General features: G+C 43.0%; 1 protein-coding gene across 4 annotated transcripts in view; it reads right to left on the minus strand.

Moving 5' to 3' along the window:
- Window positions 1–14,836, minus strand: part of PLEKHG1 (pleckstrin homology and RhoGEF domain containing G1) — a 231,650-nt gene that overhangs the window by 134,608 nt on the left and 82,206 nt on the right. Inside the window, exon 1 of one of the 4 annotated variants that reach the window (XM_087425135.1) lies at window positions 310–525. The exons of 2 other annotated variants lie outside the window; for them this stretch is intronic. In XM_087425135.1, the coding sequence (XP_087281261.1) occupies window positions 310–409 (100 nt within the window). In that variant the 5' untranslated portion in view covers window positions 410–525. Of the gene's footprint in view, window positions 1–291; window positions 526–14,836 lie in introns of those variants that run through there. One more of the 4 variants, XM_014795487.2, reaches the window with a different exon arrangement.

Genomic DNA, 14,836 nt, shown 5'->3' on the forward strand with positions numbered 1-14,836 from the left:
TAACACAGAACAAGGATTACATCTTAAAAGCAGCTTTTGAAGGAAAAAAAGGTGGGAATAATGATCTTTTACTGTGTGGCTATTGAAGGTACCTATATCATTGACGGGGCAAGGAGAAAATAAACCTTCCACAAGTGAGTTAGCCATAATTTATAATAACCTGAGGAAAAAAAAAGACTCTAGACTTGACAATTCTATTTGAAGGAGGGGAAAAGCTGGTAAGCTCATTATCACCTTCCTGAACCCTTTCAAAAAAAATTATACAGTCATAGCAAAGTGTCACAAACATACCCCGAATCCGAATTCTACCTTGGCTCTGTGGAATAAGAAGCTTGGATTTGGCCCTTCGAGGAGAGCTTCGATTCCTCCATCCTCTAGCCAGAGCCCCCACCATGGTTGTTGACAGCATGCTCCCCAGGCAGCCGTGGCCCTGCTGGGCGACGGGGAGGGGGCGGACGGCCCTGTCAGGCTGCCACGGTCAGAAGAAACATGTCCACCTGGGAAGAGGTGCTACACCCAAGGCAGACAGGTCCGGGCAGGTCCACCCACCTTCGTTCTCCACCCACATTCTCATCCTTGTGTTGTTAGCCCTCCCTCAGGAGGCCCTGCGAAAGTCTGAGAGATGAGACAAGAAAAAACAGACAGCAGCAGAAATAAAAATGAGGCTATGAACAGAGTCAATCAATAGAAGAGGATGGTCAATATTACAGACGTGCCAATCTCCATCAGAGAAGAGCTTTTTTTTTTCGATTCTTCATTTTTCACTTAAAGAAGTCTAATTTTTCAACATTTCAAAATGACTGCATGTATGGGGGTGGGCTGGGGCATGTACCTATGTACCTATTTCTCTTTTCCCAGCCTATTTTATCTCCCAAATTGGAACAGCTTTTGGGCCATTGTTTTTCCAAAGAGAACCATTCTTCTAGATAAACAGAATTTTGTTTACAATATATGAAAAGTATTTCCAATGTTCTGAGTGTTCACAGAATTCAGCTTTTGTGGATACGGAAAGTTTGTTAAGGGATTTAGTAAAAATTCACAATCATGTAAACTCTCAAAGGTTTTAAAAAATGAATCGAATCCAGTGGCCTAATTCTTTTCTCTCTCCTGGTGAGCTAGCTGGAGTTGCCTCACACTGAGTAGGTGGGACTCGAGCTTCACTCATGTAGTACGTTGCTCACACATGCCCCCTAATGGTCAGATGCCAGGTGCACATTGGTTAGAGACCAGTGATTGCATTAAAGCCATGGGAGGGGCAAGTGGTCAAAAGTTCTAGAATCCCTTGGGTATCTCTATGCTATACTCATTCAGCCTGGATAGTACTAATATTGAATTAACTGTAGGCAGCCTGAGAGGTTTTGATATTATTTACTGTCCTTATGACATTTATGGATTACACAGACGGAATGATCCATACCTGATGTCACTCTTTTTCTCCCTTCCCTAGTTATACCTTATTTAATAAGACTGAGGTTGTGTTTGCAGGAGGCAGGCAAATTCCCCAAATCTCTCCATATTCATCACAAGTTTTTTTTTTTTTTAAAGCCTACAGTTTACTAAAAAGTAGCAGTGTTTCGAGGATATACCCTTTACATATTCATTTAGTTGAAATTTGCCTCATTTGCTCATTATTTTGTCATTTCCAAAATTTAGAAGAACTTTAGGATCATAGCAGATGGAAGGAAAGTAAAAAAGGAAGGATGGGAATTTGAAATGGTGTGAGAGCAGGAAGCTGCTGGCTCTACTCCCTCCACACCCCAACTCGGGGGGGTGGTTCAGACACGCATCTGGGGTGCAGTGTGCGATCGTGGGGGGCAGTATTTGATGAGAGGTGCAAGCCCCATTCCTCCCTGCAGTGCACCTCTCCTCCTTCACGGGAGTGGGGGCGCCCTTTGCCATGGGCGGCTCCTTCTACCACAGAGGGCTGAGCGGGGCTCTGATGGGGTTCAGCGGACAGCTGCTCAGCGACAATGCTATCTGCCCTTAGGGAAAAGGGCAAAGAGGCCTTCAACAGTCTCTCAGTGTCTGTCACCTCCAGAGTCACAAAGACAGGCTGAACCTGCCTTCTGCTGGGGACCCTCCCTGTGGGAGTGGGGAGGTGTCTGGGGAAGAACAGTAGGGGAGCCAGGTACTCAAGCCTGGGGTCTGGTCTCTGCCGGGAGGCGAGGGATTAAGCAGGGATCTTGAGGATGGTCCAGGGTCACTTGTCAGGGACAGAATCAGGAGGTGGGAACAGGGCATGTGCAATTACTTTGAATCATCTCTCTTAGGGACTCTGTGTCCAGTTGCAGGAAGTTGAATGGACTGGGGAGGAGGCTTGGCAGGGATTCCAGGAGAGGCTCTATCAGGACAAGCAGAATCCTTGGGGTGAAGTGGCAGAGATGACACAGCGATGCTGAAAGCAAAAGATTAGCCACGAAGAGTATAAGAATGGCTACCACACTCCAAACGGAGCTCTCCTTGGAGGGCTTGATCATTACTGCTGCCACATATCTGAGATCCCTAGAGCCAACAGACACCCGTCCCCAGAAGTCCAAGGCGGAGACACCGGACTTGTGGCCAGAGCCATTTCTGAAGCACAGCGAACTGCCCAAATTCAGACAGAGAACCCTGCACAGCTGCTGTTACCAGCCACCAGAGGTGACACGGAAATATGTGAGAAAGTAGGTAAATGGATACTTCAATTGATACTTCAAAGAAAATTCCCCAAACCCCACACCTTTGTGTTCTCCTGGTTCTCTCGGCACACAACCCCAGGGCTTCTCACACTCGACTGCTTACTTACGCCTGTCCCACTCAACCAGCCACCCCCAAAGCTCACTGTGCATCAGAAACACTCTCCAAAATACAGATTCCCAGGGCTCACCCTGAAATGACCGCTCTACTAAGTCTAAGACAGGAAGCCTGCATTTCCTCTAGCTCCCCATGCTTTCTTTCATTTTCAGCCTGGAATCAGTCCAAGGAGGGTGTGAAGAAACCAACTTACTTGACTGTGGGCTTCATGGAGTCAGGGACCACGACCTTTATTACCTTTGGGCCCAGCACAAAGTTCGTTGGATGAAGAGAATCAACAGTGTGGCCGGGGGCCCAGCAATGCGCACCCCTTGTCTCCACACTGATCGGCTGCCTGATACCTTTATCCCTCCATGAACGCCCTTGCTTGCCACTACCCCCAACGCCACCCTGGCTGCAGGTGCCATCTAATGACATCATCTTGCCTCTTCTCACCCCAGGCCCCCTGGAGTGCCCACACTTCACTCGCCTGTGATGTTCTGGTCCAGAACATGATTTGTCAGGGCCTCAGTTTCCTGTCCCTTCCAGCCGACAAAGAATGGCTCCATCTTTGCTTCAGACGTCTCAGGCCCGAGAGACACTGAAAAGGGTCTGTGTGTAAACTCAAGGCTCAGGCTTCACAGCAGCATCGAACCCTCTGCTGTCCTCAGTTTGCTAGTGGTAGCAGATGGATGCTCAGTATCCAAGGCTTTCCCTCCAAGGGTTCCCCCCACAGGAAGCTGAGTGATGACCATGACTGCTGTGGGCAACGCGGTCAGGAAGAGGAAGGAGAGTAATGTCCTGCCTGTGTGGGTCAACCCCACCCTTCCCAATTCACACACATGCTTCCTTCAGCAGACCCGCCATAGGCCGACCGTGTTCTCCCACCAGGATGCAAAGGGAAACAGCTTCACCGAGAGTGCATGAGGTCATTTTCCCCCAAGTCAGTTCTGTCATAAGAGACCCTCCCCCTCCACTCATGCAAAGCGACACACTGAGGAAGGAAACACACTTTTTCTTTAGACAGGATATCTAGAAAACCAGAATCAGGCCGACAGCTTTTTACAGGCCAATAGGGCTGACAACAAACTTTAGTTCATAGATCTTTGCTCCTAATATCCTATGGTGACTATGAGTTACCAACTATTCTGTGAATTTCATAAACATAAATACTGTCCCCATCCACCCTTTAAAGAAGACGAAGGCTGAGTCGGGCCATTTGCTTCTTTGGAATCTCTTAGGATCTACCACAGTTCTGGGCACTTAGCAAACGCTGGTTGTATAAGTGCATGTCAAGCTGGGAGGATACGGTTGTCAACTGTTAAAATGTGCATTAAGCCATCAGAATTAAGTACGACTTCCATCTCTCTAGCAAATTTCTGACTTCCTACTCTTACCTTGGGAAGGAGCTGTTGGGGTGGAGGGTGGGGCAGTGTGTGGGGAATTTCTTCCTCACTCCTGATGTTTTCTTCCATCTGGGTAGGGTTCCAGGAGCTCTGGTCCCTCTTCGACCCCTCACACAGACTTCTCTAGGGGGCAGGAATCAGGAATTACATCAGTGAGTGTAGAAGGGAAAACTGGGCAGGTGTAATGTAGCCCCACTCTTCGGCTCCTCTGGCAGAGAGGCGCCCTCAGGTAGCACACGAGTTGCTTTACTTCTCGATGCCATAAGTGTGACATATGTAAAATCCGCTCCTGTGTGGGGAGGGCTGCCTGAGTTCAGCCACTGCATGGGGAAGCTTCTGATTCTGAGTTTAGTATTAAGATGCCCACCTGCCCACAGATATAAGGCACAATCTCCTACGTCAGCTTTATCAATGATGAAGGTGAGGGTTTAGTCTCCATCTGTCTTACTCCTTTGTTTCAAATTCTCAAATTGGTTCAGAACCTGGGCGGGGGGAGAGGGTCTTTATTACCTTTCCCCCTAGGCCCCAAGAGCAGCGGACTGGCTCACGGACATGGCCTTTGGGGAACAAAATAACTCCCGAGGACTGATGCTTCAGGACGATGCTATACGAAGTGTGAGCCATTGGTGTGGATTTGGTGATTTACAGCAAATTTTCTTGTGCCATAGTTAGCTTTTACGGTGAGGCAGTCGGCTTTTTTGGTGAGCTGGTGAGCTTAAGCCTTATCCCATGTACAATTTTTACGTTGCTGGCTGATTCAGCTTAGATGGCTTTGCCCACAGGTGAGTGGCTCTCTCTAGAGTGTCAGGCCTGCAGGCATCAGGCTGTCACAAGCAGGGCTCGGGCCTCACCCCCTAAGCAGATGGCTGGGCGGCCTCAGCAAGTGCAGGCTTAGCCTAATGCTGGGGACCTTCAGGAAGCAGGCCACCACTGCTTACCCTTGACCTCCACAGGTGCAGGGTTTCTGAAGCAGGTGCATCGAAGCAAAGAGTCAACAAGAGGAAAAGGAGAGTCTTTGTGCTCACAGGCCTTTTAGACATCAAGAACTTGCAGAGCAGCAAGTTCTGTACGCATTGCTGAGTAGGCTGTGGCTTCAAATGGTTATTGCCAGCCCCATCCAGGCAGCACCGGATCAGCTGCTCCAAATCCCATTCTGCATTCAAGGCCAAGAGGAAACTGAGGAGGGGCAGAATTTGGATTTAGGTGGCCCCTCCACAGATCTGAGAGTCTTCCCACACTGTGGGGCCTCAAGTTGGCCCTAGATCTCTTGGTTCTCTCACTCAGGTACCAGTGAGACTCTGCTCTGCACTTGGGAATGGTCTTTGGATCAAAGCACTGCACTTAGGGAAGATAGCTGTGTCTAGCTAACTGCTCCAGGGGACCAGAACTAAAAACCTCTTTCCTAAATTTGGAGGACGTGGAGCCATTTGTATTTGCGTAGTTCTCAACATGAAGAACAAGGAGGAAATTCTACAAAGTTTTAAAAAAAGGAAAATGAAAAGAAGAGGATGATGCTCTATCGTCATTTCTTTCCTCTAAGTGATAAACACAACCCAGGCTGAATTGTTCTGAATTGGGTGCTGTACAAAATTCAATCAAGCATACGCTAACTCCCATATGCCATATATAAAGTCCTCCGCATTGTAGCCTTCACGTATGGGGGAAATCTCAACACATGGGTGGTTTCTGCTAATATAAATTAATCCCTGAAAACTTACTTGTAAATTCCTACAGAATTTGGATTCTTACATACACAAGCAGGTCTTGCTGTCTAGAGATGTTTATTAGCTGTCAAAGGCATCTCTTCTCTATGTACCCAAACAGTAAGAAAATGTGCTCCAACTCACCCATCTAAGAAGACTGTCCCTGACTCTCCCCGTGTCCAACTCCTCCAGTGGTAGCTCTCTTCTCCTCAAGAATAAAAATCACAAGTTCTACAACCATCAAAAACAGCCCCTCTGTAGTATGATGGTGCTTAATCTAAGTGGTATTTATCACTCTCTTTCTCATATAACTTCTTGGCAGTGTCTGACACTTTTGGCCTCTCCCTTCTTCTTGTCTCCCCTTGGGGACCATGGTCCCTGATTATCCTGGTTTTCCTCCTACTTAGATTGACATTCCTTTTCAATTTCCTTTCTAAGACCATCCAATGACTCATATTTATCTTTGGCCCAAACATCTGAGCACCAGACTAGTATAGCCAAGTGACTGTTTGAAATTTCAGCTTTGAGATTGCACAGGAAACTGAAATGGAATCTACCCAAAATGAAGTGCAATCTTCCTCCCAAACCTGGTCCTCCTCCAGTGAATGCCACCACCATTTGCGTGGATATACCAGCCAGAAATTCTGGAGCCAGCCTTTCCACCTTCACTCCAGATATTCAGATCATTACCACCTGCAGTCATTTTTATTTTTAACTCTCTTTCAAATATCACTCACTTTTCTCCATCTCTGCCCTGGTCATCTTTCAACTGCACTAGTATAATATTCTCTTAAACCTGCTCCTGGAGGGCGTAGGACTATCACACCACAAACTTTTCAAATTGCAAATCTGGTGCCACTCCACCGTTACCCCATCAACTGAAAATTCTTCCACGCCTTTTCATTTCTTCAAGGACAGTGATCGAATCTTTAACATGGTTCTCCAACACGCTACATGTCCCATCCCTGCTTCCGTGCCAACCTTACTGGCCTTCTCTTTTGGACCACTCCAGACTCATTACTCTTCTCTACGTTTCTCCAGGGAGTCATGGTCTCTCCACATTGCTTTTCTGCCATGAGCAACCTCCCACCGCAGCTATGACTGATCTGCCAGATCTCAGTTCGGTCACCACTTCCTCAAGGCAATGCCTGTATTTTTTCCTTTCTAGCATTTACAGTTTGCAATGAGTATTAGGTTAATAGTCATCTCCCCAACTCGTCTACTCTAATATTGATGACTGTGAGGGGCCATATGTTTTGGGTCCACATTAAATCCCCAGAGCCTGGAACAGTGCCTGGCACATAGTACATACTCAGTGAGTACTTGTTGAGTGAACGAATGAACAAGTATGGTGCCCTGAGGACTCTGGAATAATTAGTGTGCGTGATATTTCTATCATGGCTGTTGTAATTTTTAAAAACATGCTATTGTTATAATTAGATACTAAGTTCTGTAAAGAAAACAGCCCATAATTATAAATCATTCCCATGGGAAAACCTGGTCTACTTTACGAAACCTACTTTATTTGATGGATTCTTCAAAGAGAGCACGTGGTGAAAAGTGGGCTGCCCATATTTATCTCCTATTTAGATTTAAGAGTCACATCTTCTGTTTCCCTAGAAATCCTATCTGCTATTGCTGAACACAGCCATAAAGCTCAAGAAGTTTAACAAATGACTAAACATCTCTTTGCAGCTTAGAATTCGTTATAAGATTAAAACCTAGGTTAAAATATATGAAAAACTGGTAAACTTGCAGTTTATTAAAAACAAAGCAGGGCTGACTTGGTGGTGTAGTGGTAAATTTCACGCGCTCCGCTTCGTCGGCCCAGGGCTCGCAGGTTTGGATCCCAGGAGTGGACCTATGCACCGCTCGTCAAGCCATGCTGTGGCAACGTCTCATATACAAAAAGTAGAGGAAGACTGGCAAGAATGTTAGCTCAGGGCCAGTCTTCCTCACACACAAAAAAAATAAAAACACAGCAACTCAATCAAGTAAAAAAGGCAAAGGAACCTTCTCATGCCAAACCCTTGATGTACTGTAAAAAGGATTTCCACATTTACTTTCTCCTCTACAGCAAAGTAAGGCAAGGCTACTTCACATTACTGTGACACTTTTACTTACATATGAAATTTAATAAGAATTTAACATACTGATTTTGAAGAAAATTGTTCATGAATATTTTCGTCCTTTCCTTTTTTTAGGGATTTATTATCTATGTTCTCAGAAATGAAAGGTGATGTGTTTAGCTGATTTCCAGTTTACAATTAATTGGTATTCAAAGATTTCAGCCGTTAAAAACTGCAATATCAATGTTAACCTAATAGGATAAAACCCAGGTTTTCTAATCATATTTAAAAACCACCTAGAAATGCTTTGTCTTTACTTCACGTACTCACTCATTTGCTCACGGATGGTTAGAACAGATTTCCAAGACAACCTCAACACTTGGCAGTTGGAAATTACCAAGTGCTTTAGCAAAACCTTTGTTATTTGTAATTCCACCCTGAAATTTGAACCCCATAAAACTGTAGAACTCTATATTAGATTGGTGCAGAACCTTAAACCAAAGAATGTGCCAACATTCTTCTCTTTCTTTGAAAAAGAGTAAAACGAGTGGATTAATTACAAGGCGCTGATGGACCCGGATTAGTCTTTATCCCTGTCTGCACAAAATTAATTCCTACCACTTACATCAATTAGATTGGGTCAAGATGGGTAATTCAGGCTGAACCTAATATAAAAACTTGTATGCCATGGCATCTGAAGTTAACGTGGATTATTTCTGTTAAGGAGTAATTCTTGTTTAGAGATGGGGAGTTGTTAATGGCATAAGGAGGTAGATATTTCCACGCTCACTTTATAGAATTACTAGAGCTTATTCAGCCACTGTTGAATTGAGGTGTTCATTTGGAAGTTTTAAAACTTTTGACTAGAATAAGTGGGGAAATCTAGTTACCTTTTTTGACACATTTTGTTTCTAAGTATCAAATATTACTCATACCAACATTTAAGGGGTCACAAATGCCATTTATATTAAAGACCTTATACGGCTTGCCTCTTCACTCTTCCTGAAAATATTTGATATCAGACTTTTTTGTGTGTGTGAAGAAGATCAGCCCTGAGCTAACATCTGTTGCCAGTCTTCCTCTTTTTGCTTGAGGAAGACTGTCACTGAGCTAACATCTGTGGCCATCTTCCTCTAGGTTTTTTGTATGTGGGACGTCGCCACAGCATAGCTTGATGCGCCGTGTGTAGGTCCGTGCCTGGGATCCGAACCTGCGAACCCTGGGCCACCAAGGCGGAGCGTGTGAACTTAACCACTACACCACCAGCCAGCCCCTGATATTAGATTTTTTAATTAATCAACAGTTGGCTAACTGGATTTTCTAGGAACAGAATTTTGGCAATCTCAGAGAGGAGTACCTTTAACCAGGTGAACCCCTTGTAGTGACCTCCCTTTCACCTCCCAATGGTCTAAACCTCTCCCTCAATGCCATTGGAAGCATATCCCTCCTCTCCTTCCTCTTCTACTGTGGTTGTTGAAGGCTCCCAAATCAGGCAGTCCCAGAAATCTGTTCTTGTTTCTGTAGACAGCAAGGAAGTGAGCACAGAAACACAATTCTTATACATAGTTTTAAATGGTTGCAGCTACTACTGTTAATAAAATAGTATAAAAGACAGTAGTACCATTAACCATAGTAGGGATTAAGCAGGCTAATATATTTTGCCCCAAGTTAAACGGAAAACAGACTATTCAGACATCAGACTTCAGAATTTAGAATTTCTCAAGAAATTGGAAATAGAGAGGATGATATACAAGTTGAGTCCAAAAGAAAAAACAGGGATAAATAGGAGTCAGCCAGCCTGGAGTTGTGGGATGGGTGAGGAGCAGGTGTAGGGAGTGCCAAGCGCAAAGACCCATGATGTCTATTTGGGGGTATGACAAGCAAAGCAGTAGGGCAGAAACTGTGTGTGTGTGTGTGTGTGTGTGTGTGTGTGTGTGTGTGCGCGCGCGCGCGTGTGTGGTAGGAGTTGTAAGGAGGGGGAACAACAAGAGACAAAACTATCTTGGTAAGCAGGAACCAGGATAGAAAAGACTGTATATAGCTTAACAAAGAGTCTGACTTTATCTTGAAGCAATGAGAAGGTTTTGAAAGGTTTTCAAGTGAGGAGTGCCATGATTAGATCTGTGTTTTGAAAAGAAGACTCTCAATGAAGTTGGAACACAGATTGGAGGAAGTAAGAATGCGAGTAGGGAGACGAGGAGCAGCTAGGAAAGCAACGTGGGTAGCCTGGATGAAGGCAGCTGGAGTGAGGATGCACATGGCTGGGGAACTGCTTAGATGGGGTGGGGTGTGAAGGAGAGGGAGGAGGCTCTTGTGGGCATGGCCATTCACTCACAGGGGTATGCCCTCACGGGGGTATGCGTAGAAGAGCAGAGGAGTTTTGGTTGTGGGCTGATGGGTGATTCAGGAAAATAACGAGTTCCCCATTTTTAGACATTGAGGCTACCACTAGTGCTTTTTTCCCTATTGTAATCAATCCTTTGAAAACATTTTTGAACATGCACTATTTTGAATTGTACTAGTTACCCCTTCGGATTACCATTTATCTCCTCCATCTCCACGTCTACGCCTTCTAACACTGCAGTTGCTTGATAAATGCTTGTCTCATGATATCCTTGGGATAAATTCCCACGAAGAGGACTGCAGGTTTAAAGTGTCAGACTTTAATCATTCTTATTATATACTGCTGGGTTTTCTCCAAAAAGATCAAATCGATTTACACGTCAACAATAATGCTTGAGGTATATCTGCTTTCCCTAAAACCTTTCCAGCGTTGGCCTTCGACATTTGTTTACTTGTTTGGTGTAAATGTTTTCATTTTAAAATTTATTGAAGTTGAATATATATTCAAATATGGTTTTTTATTTGTTTTCTTTCGGGTGACACAGTTGTTTGTATCCTTGGGCCACTTACCCAATTAGAATCTGACACTGAACTCACATTTATATAAATTTGTGTGTGTGCGTTATCAAGTCTCTAATTTTTGCTATGCATATTTTTTCATTTTGTTGCTTTCATTCTGTTTTAGCTTTAAAAAGGCTTACATTTTATATAAATACATTTGTCCATCTTTCCCTTTCCAATTTTTTTTCCTTCAACAGAATTTTCTTGGCAACTAGTCTTTGGGTGGTGAGCATGATGTAGTCTACACAGAAGTCGAAATGTAACGATGTACACCTGACATTTATATAATGTTCTAAATCAGAGTGACTTCAATACAACAATTAATTAAATGAAAAAAGAAAAACATGCTGCTCTAATTTTCTATTTTGAGACCCTACTAAGACAGTCAATTTGATGCCCTACCTTTCTATTGTCAGTTTAATAAACGGTACTTTGCTTGGTCAACAACAAAAAGTTTCCTCCTTTAGAGCTGAAACTGTGCTACTCCAAATCCATGATTCTTTAATTCATTGGAAGTTCACTGAGGTATATATATTTTTATGGTATGTGGTATAAATCTTCCTTTTCTGTTATCTCTTGTGGTTAGTAACTTTACCTTTACTTGCTTTTTACTCAATTCATCTGTAGTTTATAGGTATTTTGTCATGATATTTCCAAGAAATCTTTATGTAGGTTCATTTTTGCTATTTAATTTTATCAGCTTGGATTTAAATAATCCTTGTGCTTATTCTTTCACTAAGAAAAAAGAAGTTTGGGCCGGCCCCGTGGCTTAGTGGTTAAGTGCGCGTGCTCCGCTGCTGGTGGCCCGGGTTCGGATCCCGGGCGCGCACCGATGCACTGCTTCTCTGGCCATGCTGAGGCCGCGTCCCACATACAGCAACTAGAAGGATGTGCAACTATGACATACAACTATCTACTGGGGCTTTGGGGAAAAATAAGTAAGTAAATAAAAATTATAAAAAAAAAAAAGAAAAAAGAAGTTTTATCATTAAAGACAAGAGGCGAAAATAAAACTATCTTAGGAAGGGAGTAGAAGACTCAATCAAGATCCCCAAATATATTAGAAATATAAGAAACTGAAAGATGAGGTTGTAGGGGTAGGAACTCTCTGCTCCCAACCCCCCACCCCAACCTGGAAAGCAAGAGAGAAAGAACACGCAAAAGAGCAAGAACATAGGGAGCACCCTTATGTTCATCACAGCATGATTCACAATAATCACGACGTGGAAGCAACCCAAGTGCCCATCAATGGATGAATGGATAAAGAAGATGTGGTATATATATACAATGGAATACTACTCAGCCATAAAAAAGACAAAATCATCCCATTTGCAACAAAACGGATGGACCCTGACGGTATTATGCTAAGCGAAATAAGTAAGGCAGAGAAAGACAAACACTGTGTGATTTCACTCACATGTGGAAGATGAACAAACAAACACATAGATACAGAGAATAGATAGGTGGTTATCAGACGGGAAGGGGGTGGGGGAAGGTTAAAAGAAGTAAAGGGGCACATATGTATGGTGACAGATGGAAACTAGACTATTGGTGGTGAACATGATATAGTCTCTACAGAAGCTGAAATATAATGATGTACACCTGAAATTTACACAATGCTATAAACCAATGAGACTTCAATAAAATAATAACAATAAAGAGAAGAGCAAGAATGAAGGAGCATATTCAAGAAAATGCACCAGAGATGGTGCAGGGGGTTAAAGGCATGTGCTTTGGTGTCCAACAGATCTGGGTGTGAATCCTGCTTCTGCCACTTAGGAGCTGTGTGACCTTAGGCAAGTTCCCAAATCATGTCATGGAGCATGGATTCAAGGGACGAGAAGGAGCAGAGGAAGACCAGTCAGGGCTGTCATCACAGGGCGGTATAGGAGACACGATAAAGTGCACGCACTGCACTTACCCCTTGCTGCCTGCTGGCACATGGTAAGTTCCCAATCTGTCACCTGCGACTATTAAAAATTTCTCAGCTTCATCAATTCATCTGAAAGTTTTGAGTTTACCACTACGTTTTCAAATAGGAAACAGCTCCCAATTTGTGTGTACCTTTTCTGGGAAATGTGTGAAGTGTAATCTGGCATTATGCAACTTGAAACAAAAGTGAGACCCGGGTGCCATAAATGTAGTTCTACAATAACGTGGAACAATAGCTTGACCTCAGCTGGCCCTCTGCTCCTCATCTAGGTGGAAATCATTCTCAGATGAGCTTACATAACTCTCTGGTAGCAAGTTGATTCTGGCAAGTCAAGGGGAAGAAAGCTTGGCCTCTGAAGTCATTAGTTCTGTCATGATTGTTAGAGTAAAAGAGCAATTATCCAAATTCCTCAAGAGATGAGACGTTCTGCTTAAGTGAACTTTCTGGTCACTTTGGGGTTAACAATAAAACTTTCTTTCAATTCTTGTTAATTTTTTTTTTTTGTAAACTGGGTCACACAAGTTCCTACCTCTATAAGTAAGTATGGTGTCCAAACAACTATAATTTAACCTTCCTCTGAAGATTCAGACTCTCACTCTGCCTCAGGGTCAACTCTATGAACACGGAGATCACAGCAGACTCCAGGAAGAGAAGACGGGATAAGTGGGTTTAACGAAGACAGAGAGGATAACACACTTCAGGAGGGTTATCTTTTTTCCTTAAATAAATTCTTATGTCTAAGTATTTTGTGTGTGCGGTGGGGAAGGAGGGTGAGATTTTCTTCTAGAAACTGAGTTTAGAATAAAGTAGTCCACTAAGGGCTCTGGCTTACCTAAATGTTACTCGACTACAGGTGTATATAATGCCCTAAATCAGAGTCCAGTGCCCTGAGGAGTGTTCTCGAATACATCTCAGCATCTAATAGCAAGCATTGCCTACACACAGGCAGAAGATAATTTTATCCACCAGGCTCTTCATCTAAACACTTAGGGATCCCTCTATGACAAGAATGGGAAGGGGGGTAAATTAGCTAAAATTCTGCAGAGGTCATAGATTACACAGAATGTTAAAAAATACGGCAGTACTAGACAGATACGCATACGCTTGACGATAAAAGGACCTTTTTATAGAACGAAGCTTACCTTGAAAGTGTTTTTGGAACTTGTAGCCATGATGATTTGCCCTTTTAAAGAGGATGCAAAAGGTTAATTTTCTATGGCATAAGGACTGCAGACAAATGCCAAAATTCTCTTCCTAGACCTAAATTATATAATCAGAAATAGAGCATTCGAACTGCACATCAAATAGTCTCGTTTTCGGGCAGACTATGAAAAAAATCAGTTTCAATGTTTGAAGTAGACATTTATTTATATAATGCAACCAACCATGGCTGCCAAACACAATAATTAAATGCTTTAACAAGTGAGAAATCTTGCCAGAACATGTAATTTGGGGGGGGGAAATGAGCAGAGAGTTGATATGTAGCAGAAAATGCTGAATTATTTATTTCATGCGACGCAGAAGCAGACATTCATGCTGTGCGTCTACCTGCAGAAATACTAAAAAAGGGGAGTGTCAGAAAGGGCCAGTTATTTTACTTAAATCTTATCTTCCTTCTTCTGTATCAACACTGCTCTTTCTTCCCACTCAAACGTGCCACATGAGGAGTTCCCCTCTTCCCTTCATTAAAAAATTACCTGTGTGGAAACGAAATTCAACATCTACAAAGAAAAAATAAGTAATCATATTTTTCTCTTTTCATTCTTTAAATTATCAACTAAAAATTTATCCAGTTTGGCCTGTATTTCTCTTCTGGAGAGGAGAAGAGCATGATTTTTTGAGTCTAGGATAAGGGAGTGTTTTTATGTCACTTCTGTAAAAGAAATAGAGTGTTATACTTACTCATCTTTAAAAATTCCTTCTCATTTTAAAGTCTTTGATATGATTTTCTGTTATAACATTCAAAGGAAAAAAATCAGTACACTAACAAATAGCTGAAGATATTATGTATCAACGCCTTAATAATATTTAAAATGATAATGGAAAACA

Source organism: Ceratotherium simum, chromosome 38, assembly GCF_057802395.1.
Source record: "Ceratotherium simum simum isolate JZ-2026a chromosome 38, ASM5780239v1, whole genome shotgun sequence".
NCBI lineage: Eukaryota > Metazoa > Chordata > Mammalia > Perissodactyla > Rhinocerotidae > Ceratotherium > Ceratotherium simum.